At 45.9% G+C, this 22,058-nt stretch overlaps 2 protein-coding genes across 3 annotated transcripts in view; one reads left to right on the top strand and one right to left on the bottom strand.

The window, feature by feature from the left end:
* Positions 1-1,266: 1,266 nt before the first annotated feature.
* On the top strand, positions 1,267-13,871 carry OPALIN (oligodendrocytic myelin paranodal and inner loop protein). The gene is made up of 6 exons (XM_014565799.2): positions 1,267-1,649; positions 5,073-5,108; positions 7,996-8,031; positions 9,095-9,214; positions 10,562-10,618; positions 12,113-13,871. Exons 1-6 carry the CDS (start codon positions 1,647-1,649, stop codon positions 12,299-12,301), a joined length of 441 nt encoding a protein of 146 aa, XP_014421285.1. The 5' UTR covers positions 1,267-1,646; the 3' UTR covers positions 12,302-13,871.
* Positions 13,872-17,708: 3,837 nt separating this feature from the next.
* The window catches only part of DNTT (DNA nucleotidylexotransferase), a 30,377-nt gene continuing 26,027 nt past the window's right edge, over positions 17,709-22,058 (bottom strand). Inside the window, exons 10-11 of one of the 2 annotated variants that reach the window (XM_006174406.2) lie at positions 19,986-20,069; positions 17,709-18,140 (exon numbers count right to left, since the gene is read on the bottom strand). In XM_006174406.2, the coding sequence (XP_006174468.2) occupies positions 18,054-18,140; positions 19,986-20,069 (171 nt within the window). In that variant the 3' untranslated portion in view covers positions 17,709-18,053. The remainder of the gene's footprint in view (positions 18,141-19,985; positions 20,070-22,058) is intronic. The other variant, XM_006174407.2, reaches the window with a different exon arrangement.

Consider the following 22,058-nt stretch of genomic DNA (forward strand, 5'->3'; position numbering starts at 1 on the left):
CTTGTTCAGTATAGGCAACCCCGTGCCTGGATCCCCGCACTGCATTTTCCAGGATCACCTGCCTAACAGATGCTGCCTCCATCCCCTGTCAGTCAAGCCCCAAACCCAGGAGTCAGCTTCATCATGCACTTTCCCTCCCCTTCTCTCCCCTCCCTGACCCACATTTTTTTTTTCTATCATCAAGTCTCACTGCCTCTACCTCCACAATAAGCCACAAACCCATTCACTGCCTTCCATTGCTACTGCCCCATCCCAGGGAAGCCAGCTCACCAGTCTGCAGGTGAACACTCATGTCCCCTGTAATCCAGGCTATACAGAGAAGCCGAATAATCTTCATCAGCATCAGTTCGATCATGCCCCTCTCCCACTCAAAAACCCCTGCAAGTCTTTCCATTGCTCTAAGACGGAAATCTTCCCGTGCTCACATCACCGGACCCCTGACTCACTCTGTCTTTAACCACTTCCAGGTTCCTCCCCGGTTTATGTTGCTATGGGCACGCTGGCCTCCTTCTGGTCCCAGCACGCCAAGCATGCTTCAGCCCCAGGACTTTGCATTTGCTGTTCCCTCTGCCTGGGACCCTCTTCTCATCTTTCACGTGCATCCTAAATGTCATCTCTCTGAGACAGCTAAAGCAACTGCCTCCCAGTCACTCCAGTCACCCTCCCCTTGCACCCCACTTGTCCTCCAGCGTGATTTTTGCTTGCTTCTGATTGTTGTCCATCTGCCCTCGCTGGAACATACATACTCTAAGAGTTGGGGCCTCATTTGCCCTCATCCCTGTACCCAGAATAATACTTGGCATTTAGAAGGTGTTAAAAAGATTTGTTGAGTAAGTGAATGAATGCACTCATTGAAAGGACCAAATTATTGGTTTTAACCGTGTTGTTTTATTGACATGAGACTCCAACTCCTTCACCGTTTTAAAGAAGCAAACTCCTCACGGAGAACTCATGAGAAAGATAAGGCAGCCCACGTCAGTGGCTTCCTCCAGCTCCACGAGGCTCCTGCTCAAAACGTGAGAACAGAGAGGGGGTAAGGCTGAACTCACCACCAGGCAGCTCACTGGCTGGGGACTAGGGTGTGTGTTCACTGTGGCTGCTGCAGCCATGCCTCACAGAGCAGGCTCCAGCGCCAGCCCCCAGGCACCCCCTGCACTGACGCTGGTGATGTGTTGACTCCATCGTTGCTGGGACAGTGGTCAACGCCGCTGCCTGGCAGCTGGGATGGAGTGACCGCCTCAGCTCAGCCTGTGTAACCCATTGTTTCTAAAGAGTTGCTGGCTGCAGAAGCTGCCAAGCTCTCGGGCCAGCTGTGGGTTCTTCACTAGAATGAAAGTGTAACCAAGGAAGGGGCTTGAAAAAGTGAAAAGGACAGAAAATGAAGGCAAAGAGAGTGGATGACCCAGGCCTTCCACGATGGCCGTGAAGTAGGGGACCGTCTCCCCCGAGGGATGGGCCGAGGACTTGGCGACTCCCCTGACCATAAATGGCTTGGCCAGGGCTCTCTTGGAGCCACCTCTTGCCCTGTCACTCTTGCTGTCCCAGCTGAATGTTCCCGCAAATGCAAGACACAAACCAGTAACACCAGCAAGAGAGGAGCTTGCCAGGGGCAGTAGCTGGAGAAGATTCTTGGGAGGTGGTCGGAAATGGTGAGTGAGAGCCAGCGTCTTTTCTCTGCCTAACCTTCATTTCTCTCTTTCAAAAACAATTCTGAGGCTTTTAAAGCTCATATCTCCTGATTCAAGTATAATTGTACCCTCAGTGCAAAGAAGTCAAGGGGCTTGGTTTTTAACTATTATGTGCAAAATACTAACCATTAAAAAAATTCTCACCTGACATTTGCTGATCCTATCTTATATTTTAATATTCAAGTTTTCTTTTTAAAACCCCACTTACAAGAGTACAAAATAGATGTTTCAGCTAAATTCGTTTCCCGGCTGGACCAGTGGGTCCAATCATTTTTTTCAGTCTGCCTTCTGCTAAGTGCTCAGCAACAGAGATGTTTATAAGCTGCATCGGAAACTGTCCACCTTTCTTACTGACTTGTGATCCATGTTTGGCTGTGACTCAATCAAATGAAGTTTGCTAAGTTAGAAGGGGCTACTTCATATGAAACTGTACTACAGCTTCTGTGATTCCTTTATTAAAGAGATCATTAAAAGGAGCTGAATTCAGGCTTTGGAGTTAGGAAGCTCTGTGACCTAACCCAGCATCTATCACTTGCCAGCTGGGGACCTTGAGAAACCTGTCTTGGTCTCAGTCTGCTCACCCCGACGTAGGGATGGGAGTGCTCCTCTTATGGTCAGGTTATGTGTGCAGTGTCTGATGCACGGCGTGCCCGCGATAACAGTGGTAGTCATCCCACCTCTCCCTCCTCCCCATCACAAAGAGCAGAGTCATAATGAGTGACGCTCAGCCACTGAGACCCTAATGTGCCTTCAGGACCGGTATGTAGATACCACACAGTGCTCAGACTAGCGATGAGTGTCTTGTACCAAATTCCAGTACCTTGAGTGTTGCTAATCCAGGTCGGCAATTCCACCCAACAAGAACTTCCCAGTGCCTTCCTTCTGCGTCCCTCTGGCCAGGCCTTGAAGAATACAACACTCCGTGATCCCTGCACACCCAGAGTATTCCTCGTTTGGAAAGAGCTGCCACAAATGTTATTTCCATTGGGTTTATCCCGTGAGTTGGGCAGGGCAAGTTAATAGTATCCCCATTTTGAGGGTGGAAAAACTGTGTCTGGAAGAATAGATTTGTTGTGAGGAAATGGAGACCAGAGAGTTTGCCAGGCCGCACAGCTGCTAAGTGGCTGAGTCTGGATGTGAATCCAGATCAGGGGACGCCAAGCCCAGGACTGCCTCACTCCACCCAGCTGCCTCTCTGAAGGACACTGCATCAGATTCTCCTCCACCTGCATTTACGTAATGTTTTTCTCTCCATGAGAGCACTGTAGTGTGTTTCTACAAAATATGAACGTCTTTCTGAAACTGGCCAACATCTTCGTCATCCAAATGTTGATAAACAGCACGTGCAATGGCCCACTTGTTGCTGCTCCTCCCTTCTGCTGTGCCCCCAAAGGAAGCTTTGTCTTGGGCCTGCTGACATCAGTACCCTTACTCACTGATGAGATAAGGCTCCGGGCAGCTGCGTCTGATGCAGTGACCGTCCAGTGCCCCAGCAGCCTCTGTGGGCTTGCTTGGTGTTAGCATGAAGGGCAGTGGTTAGGCCCCTTGAGCAAGAAGACCCTGACCTAAGGTTGCCTGGACGTCCCTCTTGCTCTAATACTGTCCTGGAAGAAGATAGTGAGCTGTGATCCTGGGGGCTCTGATTATTCTGCAGGTACTGTCGGATTCCTGAGGAAGCTTGTAGAGTGGTGGAAAGATACTGTTACCAGAAGACCTGGGTTCTGGTGACAGCTAACTAGTTGTATGCACTTAGGAAATGCGTTCAAATTCTTGAACTGATTTTCTTCTCTATAAAAAGTGAGGGTCCCCTCTGTTGCTAAGAGACTGCTAACAGTCACCACTGAAGCATGCTGGCTGGCTGGGGTCATTTTAATTGCAAGACATTATGTCTGGGGCAGGGATAATGAAAATTGTACATTGTAGGTGCTTAAAATTTTTTTCAGTTCACAAAAGAGTTTCTCATTCATTAACCCCTCTGAATTCCAACCCTCTAGAAAGCTAGCGATAATAGGTGTTTCATCAATTTTGCATTTATTGTGACTATCTCCTCTAGAACCATCTTTCAGGCTGGATTTGAGTCGTATGGACCAGTCAGCCTGTTTTAAGAGATAAGTTCTAACATTTATCCATGATAAATTTCTGAAGAGTCCTTGGGCCTCTGTTTCCTCTTCTGTAAACTGAGAGTTTTCAGGTTGACGACCTTTGAGGAACCTCAGGTCTGAAATACTATGATTCTTTTGGATTCTGTAATCCTCCCCAATCTCCCCATTGTTGGATAGCACTTAATTTAAAAACCTAGCAAACACATTGCTTCTAGAATGACAGGAGGCTTCAGGAAGATCGGGGGCTGGAGTTTGAGCCAAGCCGTGGGGGACCAGGGAGGCTGGGGCTGAGTGAGGGCACAGCCAGGGGACACCCATCAGAGATGGCTGGACACAAGGGGTGGGGTGGGGCCCAGGAAGTAGAAACAAGACCACTTCAGCCCCCTGAATGAGAGGCAGGAAGTGTGACCAGCTGATCTGGAGCAGAGGCCACCCATTTTTCCCATCCTGGCAGGGAACATACTGGGTAAAGAGCAGCCTAGACAAACTAGCATCCAGGAGCTCAAGCCGGACGGACAGAAGATGTGGACAGGGAGGGGGAAGGGGACACCAGAGGCTCTGGGCAGGGCCGGACCCGGGCCAGTGGGTGCCTGGGCAGGCGACCAAGTTGGTGGCCCATTGAGCCCATAATCTTTAACTGTTGACCTAGATTTGAGGAAGAGGAGAGGCTGGGTGCTGAGTGAGGGGAGGGGACAGAGGGCTAGCCTCTCCTCTGTCATCCTGACCAGCTCAGCTCCAGCCCGGAACCCCTGGCCTGGACTCAGCAAAAACAGAAGCCTGTCTTTCTCAGGTTCTCCTCCCGGGGTGGGGTGGTTTGAGGAGCAGGTGTTCTTGTTGGAACATAGCCCCTGGGGGGTCCTACCTCCCACCCCAAGCAGAAGGTCCATTACTTCTAAATTCACACATTCCTTCCCTGAAAGAAGTTCCGGGGGAAAAAAACCCCAAATTTTAGCACTCTGCTGAATTTCCAGTAATATTTTTTGCCTGGCTTTGGAGTCAGGACCCTTCAGGCAATAGCTTCACTGGCTGGTCCCTTACCCTGGCCCTGGGTGAGGACCTGGGTTGGGAGAGAGGGCAAGGCAGCCTTGATGCTGAGGGAGGAAGTCATGACCTCAGGCTCTGATGCTCCCCCACCCTCTTTGGGGCCAAGATTGGGAGGGGAGACTGGGGCTGATGGAGGCTGCGGGGTGAGTAAATTCTCCTGGAATCCGCCAGGGTCAGGGATGTTTGGTGGAGCAGTCTGACCATTCCCGGAGCTTTAATGTTTCCATCTCTCTTCCAGAGTTTTTTACTGAACTTCACGCTGCCGGTCAACACGGTGAGTACAGCAATGCCCATTCACCAGGCAAGTCGGCAAAGAAAGATGGACACAGAGGTTACACTGCGCCTTCACAGCGCTGTCAGGCATAGCTCACACATGACATACACCAGTCTCAAAGGCTCTGAAGAGTCGGAGGACTGCTGAGAGAAATGTTCTCAACTATAAAAATTACACACATTTTGAAAAGGAAAATAGAAAAAAAAACCCACCTAAATTCCCATCAGCAGAAAACATTGGGGTCATTCCTTCCAGTCCTGACTCTACATGAATTTTGACCTTTGCTGTCTTTGTACCATGGCTTTCCATGGTACATCTACAATTGTAGATGATAAATGTTTTCCCTCAGCCTTTATAGCCATAACTGACGATGGTCACATGGCATTTCTCCAAGTGAATTATTTCTTTAAGGGGTTAATCACGATTAGGAATGATTTTGTGATAAGCATAGGTATAGATAAATCCTTGTCTGCACTTAACTTGATTTCCTTAGCATATAGTCTAGCAGGGGAATTATTGGGTCAACAAGAATGAGCACTTTATGGCTCGAGACTATGATATTTAGCTGCAAGTCAAAACGGAGATTTTCAGTTGGTGATGGTGGGCAATTTCAGTCCAGAATTGATCCTCCATCTTCTGTTCTCACGTTGTGTAGAGATAACACTTGTGCCAGGGTTGCTTTTGGACCAGAAATGCTGCTATGATGGAACTGGGCATTTTCTTGGCCCAGTTTTTCAGTAGTTTTTGGCTGTGCCAAATTTTTATGAAAAGTCATATGATTATTCAGAGAGAATAAACTGAATCTGCCTGGAAAGAGGACTCCTAAGTGCGTGTTCATGTTTACTGTAACCTGGGGCATCGTTCTGGACAGCCCCAGAAACGTAGAAGCTCATGACTCACTGCCGGCCTCGCAGTGCCCACCACTGGCCGCCTTGGACGTCGGTCCCCAGACCCTCCTGGTGTGGCCCTGCTTTCTGAACCTTCCTGACTTACTCTGCTCCCTGCTTTAGCTTCTGCCTGTTGTCTGCAGACAAATTCCCCTCTTTCTCTTCTTACCTGTCAAAACCATTTAATATGGCAACTGCTGGAACTTTCCCCCGCTGCTTGAAGCCAGCAGGTCTGTGGAGACCTCAGGTTCTGTCTGATGCTGGCTTGGCCCAACCTATGAAAGTAACTCAGAGAAGCAAGCAGCTGCTGCTTGGGGCGATGGGGCAAGTGGGGTGAGAAGGAGGCCTTCTGATGCTGGTCATCACCCTTTGGAGCACCTTCTCGGTTAACAGCCTGTTTCTCTGAGAACTGCCCCTCCTCCCATGGAACCTATGGAGATCAACGACCACCCCAGTCTGCCTGGAACTGTCTGGTTTTAGCACTGAATGCCCTACAACCTGGGCAACTTCTCTGAAAAACCAGGACGGTTGGCCACCCTACCTGGCAGTTACGTTCTGATCACATAACCCTTCCCTTCTGGTGCGGCTGGATGACGGGGAATGCCAGTGCCCTGGGAAGTGGGGACAAGGTGGATACCCAGCTCATCAGAGCCTCCCTGCAGGGAGCTGGGAACAGGGCCACATGTGCAAGTCAGTCTCTGCTGGGCCACACTGAGCTGTCAAGTATAAAAACCGGGTTGGGATACTGCATGTGGTCACCCAGGGCACTGTAGCACAACGGTTAAGGACTTGAACCCTGGAGCCAGACCACTCAGTGTCTGCCACTTAGGGCTGTGTGACCTCAAGCAAATGACTTCACTTCTCTGGGCCGCACTCTCCTCATCTGTAAAATGGGGATTATTATGGTCCTGTTTCACTGGCTGTTGTGAAGAATAAATAAGCCGATACAGGTAAAGTACTTGAAAAGCCAGATTCCCACTGCTCATAAGTTCCACCTTCAAGGTAATTCATTATGGCAGCGGTGGGGGGGGGGGTGGCAAAGCCAGCCCAAGTGAATTTCTGTAAACTGCAGCCAACATATTTCACCTGAAACAGTATCCAACTCTTCACATCACGCTGAGAAATAGAACACTTCAGGCAAATGCAGCATTAAGGTAATGTGGCGATGGGGTGGAATTGTGTTTAGGTAAAACTGTAACCATTTAAGTACCAAGTGTCAGTGCCTGGTTAGCAAATCCCTCCTTTGATGGGAGCTCTCTGGGAAAGATGCCTGGGTTTAGAATACAAACATCTAAGTTCAGGTTAGATTTACGGTTATCTGTGAGCAGTGAGGAGTGTGGGTCCTGGGCTCTCACAGGCTTGGGATGGAATGGTGATCTCTCCATTCACAGGTTAGTTGCTAACCTGGAACTCTGTGCCCTGACATTTATTGATCCAGATAAGACTCACCTTAAATATCTCATAAATGGGTAAAGTCCCATGCCCCGCCTTGAGTGTCAGTGTAACGTATTCGTTCGACGTGGAATTATCCCAAGAGTGTGGGTGATTCACAACTTCAGATACCTGCTGAAGCCATTTGCTTCACTGCATGTTTGAAAACAAGTAAAACCTCCTTCAAGAGCCTGGCTTCCACTGGTATTTGCATTTTTCCCCCTTCTAGCAATGGGGACAAGCCAGCCCAAAGTGTGCTGGGAAGGGGCATAGGGGACGGGAGACAGCCTTTCTGAGTTATGAAACGCGTTGTGGCAAATCCACAGGGTGAATAACGAAGAGCTCACTCGAATTTCTGATTTCTCTCTTCTTGTAACCAAACTTCTTCCCTTCTTACCTGGGAAGCAATCAAGGAAGTTAGTTTGGCAGTGGTTGTCACCTGTTGTTTTTAATAGAAAGTTTAGTAAAGGGACGAACTTTTGGCGTTACAGCCTAACCTTTGACAGACTGTCTCTTGTGAGTTCTACAGATTTTTGTTTTCTTAAGATGTGTTTTCTTTTCCCACACAGACTCCCTCCCCAGTTGTTACCAGTGGGAAAAGAGCAGTAAGTACATCACTTAAATTCTGGACCCTTTGTTCTGTCATTTAGAGGATGGGGAGACTGCATTTGTTTTGAGGATTAAATTTGGATATGTGAACTGTCACCAAGCACAGAATCTGACTCAATTATTATTCTTATCACCAAGTCAGTTCAAAAGGGAGGGAGAACATGCAGAATCGCAGATGATTTCACAACGTGTTGAACAAGAGAAGCTAGACACAAAAGAGCGCATACTTTCTATGTGCATCTAGATGATGCTGAAAACCAAAGTCATCTATGGGGTGGATTTCAGGAGTGTGGTTACACATGCAGTGACTGGAAGGGAGCCCAGGAGGGCTGGTAATGTTCTGTTTCTTCATCTGGGTGCTGGTCACATGGGTGGGTTCATCATGTGAAAAGCCATCAAACTATATATTTATAATTTATATACTTTTATGCATGTATGTTAGTCTTTAATAAAATCACTGCCCTCCCCCAAAAGCGAAGAAGCCAGTATTATATGACAGTTGCACATTTATAGGGACTCTGAAGACCATCTCTGGTATTTCCAAATAATCAGCAAACCTAAAACTTTATGAGGCTGCAAGCATGGCTGTTTCCACAAATGATCAAAGCAAAATGGGAATTTGAAAATTAATTGGCTCATGCATTTAGTGTAAATAAAGTTAAAAATTCATATCAACGTGGTGTGGGCTATACTAAAATCTTTTACTTTTGCTAATATGAATAGATGAAACTGGTACCAAATTATTGCTTTGAATTGTATCTCAGCTATTCCTGTGCTGATGAGACATTTGTATTTCTGTTCCGAGGAATGGCCTGTTCATATCTTTGTCCAGTTTTCTACTGAATTATCATCTTTTTCCAATTGATTTAAATTGTGTAAATTAAATTCCATGAAAATGAGTCATTTATCATGCACATTGCAAACATTTTTTCACAGTATTTTATTACCCTTTTGATTTTGTGTACGACACAGAGTCCATGCAGGGTTCTGTTTTCTTTTATTTTTAATTGATTAAACTCTTCCTTTTTCTGGGAGAAGCTGACTGTTTTCTCCACGCAGGACTGTGGGCGCTCTCTCGGATTAGCAGCAGGCATCCCGTCCCTGGTGGCCACAGCCCTGCTGGTGGCCTTGCTGTTTACTCTGATTCACCGACGAAGAAGCAGCCATGAGTCCACCGAGGTGATTAGCAGCAGCTTCTGTGGGTCTGGACGTGTTGGCAGGAATCAGGTACTTCAGTGAACTAACTGGCTTCGGGCAGAGGGTGTCAGGACCAGTATCTGCTTCCTGAGACGTTCCTGCACCTCAGTTTCTGTCTCAGACTCATGACATTACCCTCTAGGCAGAGCTCTTTTGTCACACAACACTCGGGTCACTTGAGGATGGTATTTGGGGTCACAAAAAGCAGCAGCGGAGAGGGACTTTTGTTGCTTTGACAAACACGTCTGTGCAGCAAGTATGTTTTCTAACCTTGAGAAACAAAGGGCACGAGCTTCACAAAGAGGATGGAGGTAATCTGAGGAAAGCCAGGAGACAAACAGACATGGAGGTGTGTCGTGGGGATACATACGTCCAGGAGTTTGTGACTGTTTAGCTTTGCCCTTTTCACATCTGAACACCCAGCAGTCACAAGGGAACCTGCTGACCCCACCTCTTCCAAATACCAAGTTGTTCTGGAAACCAGGCTCAGAATTCAAAGGCCATCCTGACCAATATCCAGCCAGGTTCCATGGCTGTGATTCAGCTGTGCTATGTGGACTCTGGGTTCCAATTCCACCCTCTATTTACAAGCATTCCTGGTTGGCCTCATGCTGGTAAGCGTTAATGGGGAGCAGAAAACCTAGGTTCCAACCCTGGCTCTGCCACTCACTGATTTATATGATCCTGGGCATGTGACTTAACATTTCCTGTGCCTGGGTTAGTTCAACTCTGAAATACAAGCCATTAAAAACTACCCAACTGACTTCAAGAGGTAAGCAGAGTTGTAAAGATGGAATGAGATCATGGGTAAAAGATGTATCGATGAGCTGTAAACTTTAAACATACTAAGAAGTATTGTGGTTGGTCGTGGTATTATTTATTGACTTAATAGTTTCTCAACCTTCAAGGCACTTTAAAATCATCTTGGAGGCTACAAAATACCACCCACTAAAACCCGTTAAATCAGAAACTCTAGGTGATAGCGCTGTGGCATTGGTATTTTTTTTTAAACCCAACATTTTATTATGGATAGTTTTAAATATATACTAAAGTAGAGAATAATATAACAGATTGTTTCACCTCCTTTCCCACACCCTTCTCTACACTGTCAACCTGTATTGTTTTTGGAGTAACTCACAGTGGTGTCTTTTTTGGGGGAGCGGGGTGTTATTATCTGCTTGTTTATTTTGTTTTGTTTTTAAAGCTCTCTGGTGATTCTAATGTGTAACCAAGTTTAAGAACCACTGATTTTAATCATGATCATGAGCAAATGCTGTAACGTTTCATTTCTTCTTCTTTCTGATTTGATTTTTTTTTTAACCAACTTAGGAAAGTGAGAGGCCTTGTGAAATTTCAGAAATCTTTGACAATCCCAGGATAGTGGAGGTAAGAACTCTTGGTTATAATCACTACACATCATTCACACAGTCCCCAAGCTAAGGTTCTTAAAGGAGAAGCACAGGTGGACGAGAGAGGGCGGTGAAACTCAAGCACAGAGGAGGTTCTCATTATATTTTTATTGGCTGGACAGGAGTTCAAGGGTGATTTGATATTAGAAAATCAATTTAACATCACTTATTTCACTGACAAAAGAAAAACATCATGTGACCATCTCAAAAGGAGAAGAGAATTAAAAAATATTAAACAGCCATTTGTGATGTGAACACTCAGCAAACGAAAAATTTAATGGGAACTCTCTTAACTTGAAGGAAGACATCTTTTTAAAAAGATACAGCAAATATCATACCTAAAGGTAAAGTGTTAATTGATTCTCTTTAGGATTAGAAACAAGCAAGAATGCTCATTATTACCGCTTGTATTCAGCAGTGTACTTTCGGTGCTAGTCAGTGCCATAGGATAAGAAGTAGCTGTTAACTCAGCGGGAGGGAGCCCTTTCACAATGTATATGATTATCAAGGTCACACCGCATTGTTTAACTATCTTACAATTTTATTTGTCATTTATATCTCAATAAAGGTGAAAAGAAAAAGAAATAGAAAGTATAAGACTGGGAAAAAACAAACAAAACTGTAATTATTTGCAGACATGATTGTCTACATAATAAAGCCAAATTACAGATACATTATTAGACTTAACAAGATATTTTTAACAAGATTCTATACTGGATATAGAATCAATATACAAAAGTAATTTGCATTTCTGAAAAATCAATAATAATCAATTTGAAAAAATAATTAAAAAAAGCATTTTGCAGTGGCGATAAAAATATGTAGAATACTGAAGAGTCAATGTAACAAAAACATATAACCCCTTTATGGAGAGTAATAAAACTTTAGTAAAAGATATTAAGTAAGAATGAAATAATGGAAGTTTATGTACAACACTCCTGGATAGGAAGACTCGAGAGCATACAGATGTCAAACAACCTCAAATTCATCTGTGTAAGGAATGTAGCTCCAGTATAAACCCCAACAGGTTTTTTTTTTCATGGAACTTAATACAGTGCTTCTAAAATCTACATGGAAGAGGATAGAAAAAATTTAAATACCAATGAACAGATAGGACAAATAGACAACAAATAGGAAGATGGTAGATTTAAATCCAACCATATAGCAGATTAAAAGTAAAAAGACAGAAGAGACGCCATGCTAACATTAAACAAAAGAGAGTTGAGCGGCCCCCAAGCCCTCCCAGGGCAGCAAGCTCGTGCAGTCACAGGTCTCTCCTCACTTGCTTTCTGTCTCTCAGGGATCCCGCCCTTCTTTGCCTGATGCCCAATGTCTTGAAAGCTGTTGTTTCAAATATTTTGTCTAGTGTTTGGTTGTCTCAGAGGGAGGGTAAATCTGGTTGCTGTTTCTCCAACTTGGCCAGAAGCACAAGTTTTTGCTGTATTTTTTCTAAACTTATTTGTTTTCTTAGAATCCCAGGGGGTCACCCACACATGGAAAGAATGTGACGGGAGCAGACGCAGCCCGCATCTTCGTGAAGACCGAATCGGGAGGCGAGGAGCCCATGCGTGACCCTTACCATCCTGCTGTAGAGATGGAGAGAAGAAGGGGACTGTGGTGGCTTATTCCCAGGCTGAGCCTGGAGCCGGACCAGAGCTAAACACGCAGTGGTTTGGAGTGAGGAGAGATGCTAAGCTCCTTCCAGACCAACCCAAATTGATTTGCAGATCTGGACTTTTCTCTTTAGGAGGCAGATCTGATAAGGCTCATTCCAACTCTCAGATCGGTGGTTTAATAAGCAGTGAAGTCACTGTGCATCCAAAAGGAGCCCTTGGATCCTGTTCCTGACCCCAGTGGGAATTTGCTTTTCTTTGCTATTTGGGAAAGGGGGTTTGACTTCTCAGTGTCTTGCCTCCTCATTTTTTTTCACATCCATTTTCTCAAAAAAGCCATCAGACCTGGCTTCCATGGGTGGGTTGGCCAAGGCTAGCATGGTGCAAGTTGGGATATAAATGAAACTTAAATGTGTGAGGAAAAGCAGTTTCTTATTTCTGAACAGCTCAGGGTAGAAATCACATGGGGCCACACGTTCCCTGAGCACAGAGGCAGCGCGTGGCTGGGTCACTCATCCCTCCCACGTGTGATCAGAGGATATGTAAGGAAAACAGTTCTACAGTGGCCTCTGTGTGTGTGTGTGTGTGTGTGTGTGTGTGTGTGTGTGTGTGTGTGTGTGTGTTTGTGTGTTGAGGGTAAACAGGTTGGAGGGAAGGCAGAGGTTGGTTCAAAAGATGATTAGAAATAGGGCTGTACCCATTTTGTGGGAGTGGAGAGAAGGGCCCAAGTCCTTGGACTGTCACCGGGAGAAGCTCATTAGCAGGAAGAGAGGTCAAGCGGACTCTGAGTGGATGAACACAGGACCAAAGGGCAATGTGACTGTCGTCTCAGGGAAGCCCCAGCTGGCTCACCATCGCTCCTGTTAGGAGGCTCCTGGGAGTGCTGGATCCCCTATGCTGTCCACCACTGCGAGCACACCGGTCTCCTGGTGGGAGAACCCGGGTCCAGGGCATCTTGGGGTCCACCCACCAGCTCCATGCATCGCGTTGATCTGCTGTGGAAACACTCCTTTCTGACAAAAGACCCCTGATTTCTCAGAAACACACCCTCTCTTCTTCAGATAACCAAGGGCAGGTTCTACAGACCCAACCACTGCCGCACGCCAAAAGTGCTTTTCAAATCTCCTTGTGAAACTTTTGTGCCGAGTGCCCGGGTCCAGTCACCTTAGCAAGCAGATTGGGCCGTTTTCAAGCAGACACGCCCAGGGCTCCAGGAGCTTGTACTGCTGTTGCCCACTGGGAAGGACCTTGGATTTGCTGAGAACAGGACTGTGGCCTTGGCCTGGGCACTCAGGTGCAAACAGTGGGGCAGATCATGGGGCCTCAGCTCTGTCTGTGCAAAACGGAGACAGCTGTTCTCAGCCTCTTACCCTTAAGGCTGTTGTGAATCTGAGCGGAAATGCACAAGTGAATAAGCCTTGTGGTCTGTAAAGTAAGATGTGACTTGTATTTTGGATCATATATCTTAATTCTACTTACAATCCATTGCTTGGAATCTTTGTTTTACATGACTACTACTAAACTAGCAAGGTTCAGTACTTCTGTCATCTTTTTCTGCACAAGAACTTATTTTGGAATAAAGTGAACAGTAAAACGGTCATTCTCGTGGACCTACAACATGTCTGTGGTTTCTCTTTGCCTGTATTAAAGTGTGTGACATGAGTGGTAATCAAGGTTATCCCGGGGGTATTCCTGGTGCTGGCGCTTTCTCAGCTGGGCTGATGATGGAGATGCTCAGTCCTTCACGGAGGGCAGCCTACATTGTGAGGAAACACTGAGACTGGAAGTCAGAAGCCCTGGTTCCCCAGCCTAGGGCCAGTCCTAGCTTTGGGAGGACCTTGGACCAGTCATGTAATTAATAGGGACAGAAGGCATATCAGCGTATCAGTGGCTGCTGGGGCTGGTGGGGTGAGGAAGGGTGGGCGGGAGCGATTACCAACGCCACAAAGAACCCTCGGAGGTAATATGTTCTCTATCTTGATTGTGGTGATGGCCGCAGGGGTACATTACACACCGACACGTCAAATTGTACACTTTAGGTACACAACTTAGGGTAGGTCAATTTTACCTCAATTAAGCTGCTTTTTTAAAAAATGACATCCATATAAAGCCACAATCTCTTGTTCTTCATTCAGCATTTTTCCAGGAGAACAAGAGGATATGGGAGTGTGGTTGGTGGCCTGGAAGGACAAATACAGTTATTCTCTGGAGAACTTGGAACTAGACAAAAACAGATTCATGTCCTCAGTGCCCAAAAGGTGGAAAGAAATCCACTCTTAAGAGCTTTCAGTGTTGGCCTGACCTGAAGACCTGAAAAGCTTCCAATGCCACATGCACTGCAAAAGCATTTTACCCCAAAGAAAGACAGGGCGAGTAACCCAAACTGGGGGCAAAATTAGGATTACTTTAAACCGAGGTTTAGGAAGATCTGAATTCCCTGAAGTAGTATGCAAATTGTATGTGTATAATCACTACTCTGGGGGGAGATTCCTTAATTCCCTTCAGATTCTCAAAGGGATTTGTGACACCCCTCTGAACAGTTTTAAATATAAACGGTTACAGTTGAAGGTTAGTGAAAAAGATGTCAAATTAAACCTTTCTTAAGCACCTTTTTGCCACACTTTTAATACAAACTGATTTGAAATTAGTAATGGTTATGCCTTGTTAGTTTAAGAATTCTATTTCTATAGAAAAAAGAAAATGGAGTGAAAAAAAGTAACCTTTCCTATATAGATGCCTGTTTTCATGAAAATCCTGGAGGTTATTTGTTAAGAATACTTAATAGGAATTACAGGTAAGAAGCTTGAGTGTGAGTTTTGCTGTGTTTCACATTAGATGCATCATGTTGGAAAATCATTCAGCCCCAAGGAAGATCCTGCCTATTATCATTACTATATTATTATTATTAATTATTATTATTATTATTATTATTATTATTATTATTATTATTATATATCATCATCATTAATTTTGCAGCAAGAAGGTAGAGATGGTACAGGTTACTATAACCTCACCTCTTTCTGCCTCGTGCTTCCCGGGTTAGGAAAGGCTGAAACACCGTACAATTTTTCAGACTTGTTTCTTGTGAAAATACTGTCCCCTACATACCAGGGACATGTAGGATGCAAAATGCATTGCAGGCCACCGTGCTCTTCAAATCCAAGTGCGCTACAGTGAGGGTCATGAAGCTTCTCCCTTGTTTCCAGCTTCAGTTATCAAGCTGGATTTCTTTAAAGAACAGTATGTTTCTGGATTTACAGCGCCAGCCCGTATGAGATGACTGATTTATCTTCTTAATTCATATGCCTGCCTTTCTGTGAAGCAGTCTCCAGGTGCCTGAACTACGGCCAGATTATATGAAAAAGACTAATCCCTATTATATTAATAGCACGCATTTTAGGTTTCAAAGCACTTTCCATTTGTTATTTTGTTTAATTTTTACAACAAACCCTGGAGGTAATGTGGTGTGGGTGTTACTTCTGCCCATTTCACAGATGAGAAAACTGGGGCTCTGCAAGGTACATCCTGGAGAATGTAAATTGCTTTGAGGGATGATTTAAGTTTGCAGGAAAGAGGAGTTAAGGATAATGAGTTTAATTCATAATTGAGGAGGGTTTCTGTACTATTATGGTTCTTTTATATACATGCTGGAGGGATGGATTTTAAATACTCACAGTCATGTGAATTAATTGATAAAAACTGCATTCAAAACAGATAAGAGTGACCCCCACTATGGCTCCCATATAAAGAAATATCAGTGACTACCAAAAAGTCCCCTTAAAGTAGCCCTTGACATCCAAGAAACTTCAGAGTCATGGGGTCTTGGGCTCCAGTCACTCTTAGCAGCTGGTGTGGCTGGTGTAGCTGGTGCTGGGCAAGTCCAGACAGGCCCAGGTCTGGGAGTCCAAGAGCCAGGACACTGGTCCTAATCTTCACCACCTTCTATTCTGGCTTCAGGGGCTTTGTATGTACTGGTGTCAAGCACTGCAAGTGAAATAATGACTGTACTTAAACAACACCTCCCCCACGGTAATCACTGCCTTGTTCTTTGATCCTTCCCAATCCAAAGGATCCCAGCTCAAGCACTTTGCCGCATTATCTCTTCTTATCCTCCACCAAATGAAAAAGGAGGAACCATTATCATCTTGATTTCACAAAAGAAGAAATTGAGGCTCAGAGAGGTTAGGTAACTTGTCCAAGGTCACACAGCTAGCAATTAGGGGCGGTTGGCCTGTGTGCATATTTTCTGCTGAATCAACAAAAGCTCTGGCATTAACTGTGTGGCTTTGAGCAGGCCAGTGCCTCTTTTCTAGACCTTGGCTTGTTACCTGCAGAACAAGAAGAGTGGACTAGAGGGTTTCCAAGGCCCCGCTCAATATACTTGGGCTTCTTTCTTGATTTGCCTCTGTTGTTAGTACTTGCGCCGACGGTTCCTTTTATATGCCACCAGAGGGCGCTCTGCTCCCAAAGCAGGAGGCACTGGGGAAGGCAGAGTCCCTAATTAATAGTCACCACCCTAATTATTAATTGATGGGGTTTGCTAGCTCTCGTGTCTCTGCTGTCATCATGAGAAGGACAGGGCTGGTCCCAGGAGGAGGACGAGGGACATGAAGAGCAGAGCCCAGCCTAGCTCAGCCAAATACCCAGCCGGTGTGCAGATCTGTGCTGTTTAAAGTCATTGAGTTTGGGGATGGTTCGTCATGCTGAATTTTTGGCAATACTGATACACGCCCCACCCCCAGGTTCCAACACCAAGAAAGGAAGGAGGCTCCTTTCTGTACCCAGGATGGGGGATCCAGCTTCTTTCTCTACGGTGGTCCTGCGTCTCCCAATCTCCTCTTCCCTGGGGGGCTGGAAGCTAAAGGCAAGGATCATCGTGAGGCCTCCCAGCTCTCCAGCGGACTGAGGACACAGAAGCAGCTGGAACAACCGGCCTTTCGGGTCCCTTCAAGCATAGAGTTGCTGCCTTCCTGGAGGAGGCAGGAGGTCCAAACAGGTCTGCAGACTGGGAGTTCTAAAGGCTGCCTCCACCAGGGAGGCCTCCCTTCCCTTGCGTGCCCTCAGATGAAGAGGGCAAGAAAGATGGTCCCCCTGAGAGAGACTGGGCCACTGAGCACCAGAGAGAGACTCCGGGGTGGTGGTTTAGCTACCTTCTGAGTGGGAAGGGATGGGAATACATCCCATACGCGGCCTTGTGCCGGGACACCTAGGGACACAACTCCAGGTGATGGGGGAGCAGCAGGCTTTGACCTGAGCTGAGAGTCAAGAGTCAGCCCCACCTCCTCCAAAACTCCAGGAGGGACCTACAACCCTCTGTGGAATCTGATCTTCTAATTAAACCTGTCTCACCTCTCAAGGTAAATTTTAAACTCTTTATTCTTTCCTTTTGTTACACTTTTGTTTAAGAATATTTTTAAATATTTGAGTGAAAAAAAAAGACTCCACCATCTTGTTTCCTCTTGTTTTTACTGGAAATACACAGTGATTCAGCTACACTGTGGGCAAAGTGGGCTTTGACGAGCTGCCCCAGAAACGAGCCACCAACTACAACACTGTTACTATGGACAATGCGTTGTGAATTCTGAGCAACAGTCCTACAAATGGCCCATCAGAGCACAGCCTTTGCTGGGTGGTGCCTGATCATGTTTCCAAAACTATTTATTTCTAGAAGCACTCTACATTTCAGTAAGAATTAAAGAACCTCGAACATTCCTAAGACATCTTTCACTGTAATATGAAGCGTAATTTATCTAACCTGAAAAAAAAACAAAACAGAAAAAAAAGCCGACAACATTTCTCCTAGGCATTTCTTTCCCATGGTTCAATGTAATCCAATCCCAGATGTGCGAAAATTTCTTCTTCACTCTCTGCTTTGAGAAATATCCTCTGAAAACATAACAAGACATATGTGAATTCAGATATTTTTGTCATGTGTCTCGGTGCTGACATAGTGAAAATGTAAAACTCTTGTCAGAACAAATTATTGTCAAAAACATAACCCCCTGTTTCTGAGGATAAAGTCATCTTAACTGACTTCTGTAATTTTTATATTTTCCCACTCCAAAATATTTAATAAATTAAGGTAAAATTATGACGGCCTTAAATTTTCAGCTAAAGGCATTGGGTATTTTTTCCTATGGGTCTATCATTCTTAACCACAGTTGTTCATTAGAACTACCTGAAGGAACTTTTAAAACACACTGAAAACTGAGCTACACCCCAGTTCCAAGAAATCAGAATCTCAGGAGAGGGCTTGTCCTGGGAAAGGCTCTGGGAAAGTCTCATGTGCAGCCCCCACAGGCAGTGAGGAGTGGCGCTGACAGGACACTTGTATATGCTGTATCTCCTCCGGCCTTCCACCCCTGCCTCGCCCCCACCAGGCTCCCAACCCGTGATGTGATCTCTTTTAGACCAAGCATCATCTCTCCTCCAGCCCTTCTCGGCTATAGCGCGGCGTTGGGCATGTAGGAGGCACTCACATTGAACTACTTGTTATGTGTCAATTTGTAAGTCTTCCTACATCGTGTTACATGAAGCTGCCTCTGTTCACCCGCTCGACAACTGAGGCTTTCCTGCCAGCATCCACGGCCCTCTCTACTGACAGCAGCACCTTCGTTTTTCTTTGGGAAGCCACCCTTCCCTACTCTCAGTCTCTGAGGGTCAGGTTGGGCTAATCCCACCTCCAAGGAGGGGCACACAACCTGAGCCTGGCCAATTAAAGCCATGGTAAAGGGTTCAGAGATGGGCACGTGGCCCAGGCCTGGTCAATGAGCAGCAACTGGGGCTCTTGCTGGAACTATTAGGAAAGAGGCTTTTCTCTGTTGGGGTGGCTAAGCTGGAAGGATGGGACTCACGGGGAAGCCCCACCTGAGAATGACACTAACACTGAGGGAACCCTGCATGAGGACCTGGATACAGCCGTATCTGAAGTCCATGTTACCCCAGATGCTACAGTATTTAAGTCAAATTCTTTTTTTTTTTTTTGCCACTGCCACTTTGTATTGGGTTTCTGACACTTGTGAGACAGCTCTATCTAAATACACCTTATTTAGACTATAAGCTCCTAAAGGGTAAAACCATTATTTCTAGTTATTTTGTGTCTTATTCCTTGTCAGAGTCTAGTTTAGTGTCCTTGACCACTGTAAGAAGAGTCGATCTTGGCACTGGTGGATTTGACAGTTGAGTATTTAAGTCTTCCTAATTCATACAGTAATTTATCATTTTGCTGAGGCAGCACCTGGCTCGTGACCACTGCAGGGCCAGCACGACAAATGAGTCTCAGCTGTTGAGTGAGCCCAGCTGGCTGTTCATTCACATCTCAGGGCAGCTCTGCTGCTTTCCGTCTTGCAGGTGACTCACATTAATGACCTCTGTGGTCACTCAAACTGCTACTTCTCACTGCATTTGAGAGGTACTTGAGTGATATTTGTGATTTGGGGGCATCCTTGGAATTACTCATTGCAGACACCAAGGATATACCAAACTCTGGACTGGTTCTGGAGGCCCAGCTAGCACATCGTCTTTGAGCCCAGAGCGTGTGAGCTGCATTCTGGGCCCAGTGGGGGCTGTGCTCCCACCAGGATCTTTCCGGCTGCCCTCAACTGTGATCCTTGGGGACAGGGCCCTCAGGGCAGAGGAAACTGAACCTGGTCACTAAAATCAGGGAAAGTGCTCAGGGAGCCAGCCTTGGGGATGAGGACCGAGCAACCCATCGCGGGGAGACAGCTCTACCTTGGTCTTGTCATACAAAGCGTGGTTATCCAGTATCATCTTCCGCTCGTGTGTGGCATAGCGCCGGAGGTCTCTCTCAAACTGCTGGATGAGAGATAATCAGAATAAATTACTATCAAGTCTAGAATGTCTCCAGCATTATGTGTTAGAGATATTCAGATCCCTATAATGAAATATCTATCTATCTCCACTAAACATTCTCCAAGCGGTTTTCTCCCCTAGGGCAACAGCCTACCAGGACGAAACTCCACACTCACAGGCACACACTAGACTGTAAGCTCCGTGAAAACAGGAACCTGATTTGTTTTGTTCATAACTATATTCCTTCCTCAAAGAGTGCCTGGGACATGGAAGATGTACAGTAAGTGTTTGCTGAATGAATAAATGGGTATCTTGAAGGTTGTGTTCAGAATAATGACTGGCCCAGAGTAAATGCTGGATAAATCATAGTTCGTTGTTGTTTTTTTTTTTTTAATTTGAAATATCACTATTGTAAAAGAGGATGAGGAGTCAGGAGACCCAGATTTCAGCCTGAATTTTGTCCCTGTCTGGCTGTGTATCTCTTGGTAAGTCACCTAGACTCTCTAAATCTTGGCTGGTCAAACAGGGGAGTAGAAGAAGTGCATGACTAAGGTCCCCTTTGGCTGTAACATCCTCTCATATGAGATTCTGTAAAACTGGTGGTCTGAGTGACCTGCTCCTGAGTAGCACCTCCTATGATCAGGGTGGGCTCTGGGGCTCCGGGGAGCAAAACCTGAAGCCTTAGAGGACAAGAAATCCTTAGAAAAGGAGGATAATGAATGAAATTGTCACTGGGGTTAATCTTCCTGAGAGGAGCACAGATCTGGAAATGTGGTCCTTTCCCTGTGGGATTAGGGAGCAAGCGTGGGATCGTCACGCCCTCTAGTGGCGAGTATAGGAAAGCTGGCAGAGACTGGGAACTGGGTGTGTGAGAAGACAGACTTTTCAGCCCGAAGTCCTTTATAAGGTGGTGGAGGGGGAGCCAGGGCTGGAGAAGAATCGGGGTGAAGCAGATTTGGGGTGCAGTAGCTGCTGCTCTGTGAAAGTATGGGAATGTTGCTTAGCACATGGCCTCCTCCGCAGCCCTGGACCACTCGCCTCCTGTCTCCCCAGCATTTAGAGCAATGGCTGCTTACACCGGGCAAGGAGGAGGCTGGAGAGGGTCGGGTAATGGTGCAGTGAGAGGCCACCCTTGGCTCCCCAGTTCTGTGTGACAAGAAATCTATTCCTGGACTCCTCTGCTAAAACCTCAGGGGCATTTCCCATAGACTGTTAGGAGTTATAATGAGGTCTTCCATTTGAAGAGTAATAATATTTACTCAACCAATATCTATTGAGCACCTACTACATGCCAGGCATGTTCTGGGTGCTTGGAATAAAACAGAGAACAAAAACAATGGTGTCTTCCCTGGTGGTGCTTGGATTCAAGCAGGGGACACAGACAAGACCCAGTAACAGAATAAGTCAGTTATAAGTTAAAAGGTAATGCTGTGTACAGGACAGAGCTCATTAGAAAGGGAGGATTTGAGCAAGGACTTGCCCCAGGAGAAGGAGTTAGCCAAGTGGACTCGGGGGAACAGCCAGAATGGAGGCCTTAGGGAGGGATGAGGCTGGCTGGTTTAGGGAGTGAGCAATCGGAGAGGAGTTTGGGAGACAAGGAGGTGGGAAGATAGCACAGGGCCTCGTGGCCACTGGAAGACCTTCCACATTTCTTCTGAGTTGTATGGGGAGCCCCTGCCAGGTTTTGAGCAGGGGAGTGACCTGATCTGACTTATGTTATGACAGGATCACTTGGCTGTAGCAGGCAAGGGCAGAAGCAGGGAGACCAGTTAGAACAGCCATGGCCATAATCCAGGCAATAATATCCTACTTAACGTCTATGGAGAGCTTACCCTGTGCTAAGCACTGGGTTGATTTATTGTTTTATATTAATTTCTGATTTGTTCTATTATTGCTTGTCCTTAACAGCCTCTAAAAGAGTCTAATATTACCTCTAAAAGAACAGTATTGAGTACATAATTAGACTCAAAATTGTGCTAAAATGAAGGCACT

This window comes from Camelus ferus, chromosome 11 (assembly GCF_009834535.1).
Source record: "Camelus ferus isolate YT-003-E chromosome 11, BCGSAC_Cfer_1.0, whole genome shotgun sequence".
Classification (NCBI taxonomy): Eukaryota; Metazoa; Chordata; class Mammalia; order Artiodactyla; family Camelidae; genus Camelus; species Camelus ferus.

What these genes read in the sequence shown, in the direction of transcription:
- OPALIN (XM_014565799.2), top strand. An exon ending in TCACGCTGCCGGTCAACACG is followed by an intron (nt 5,109 to 7,995) that starts GTGAGTACAGCA and finishes TTTCCCACACAG; the next exon opens with ACTCCCTCCCCAGTTGTTAC. An exon ending in GCAGCCATGAGTCCACCGAG is followed by an intron (nt 9,215 to 10,561) that starts GTGATTAGCAGC and finishes TAACCAACTTAG; the next exon opens with GAAAGTGAGAGGCCTTGTGA.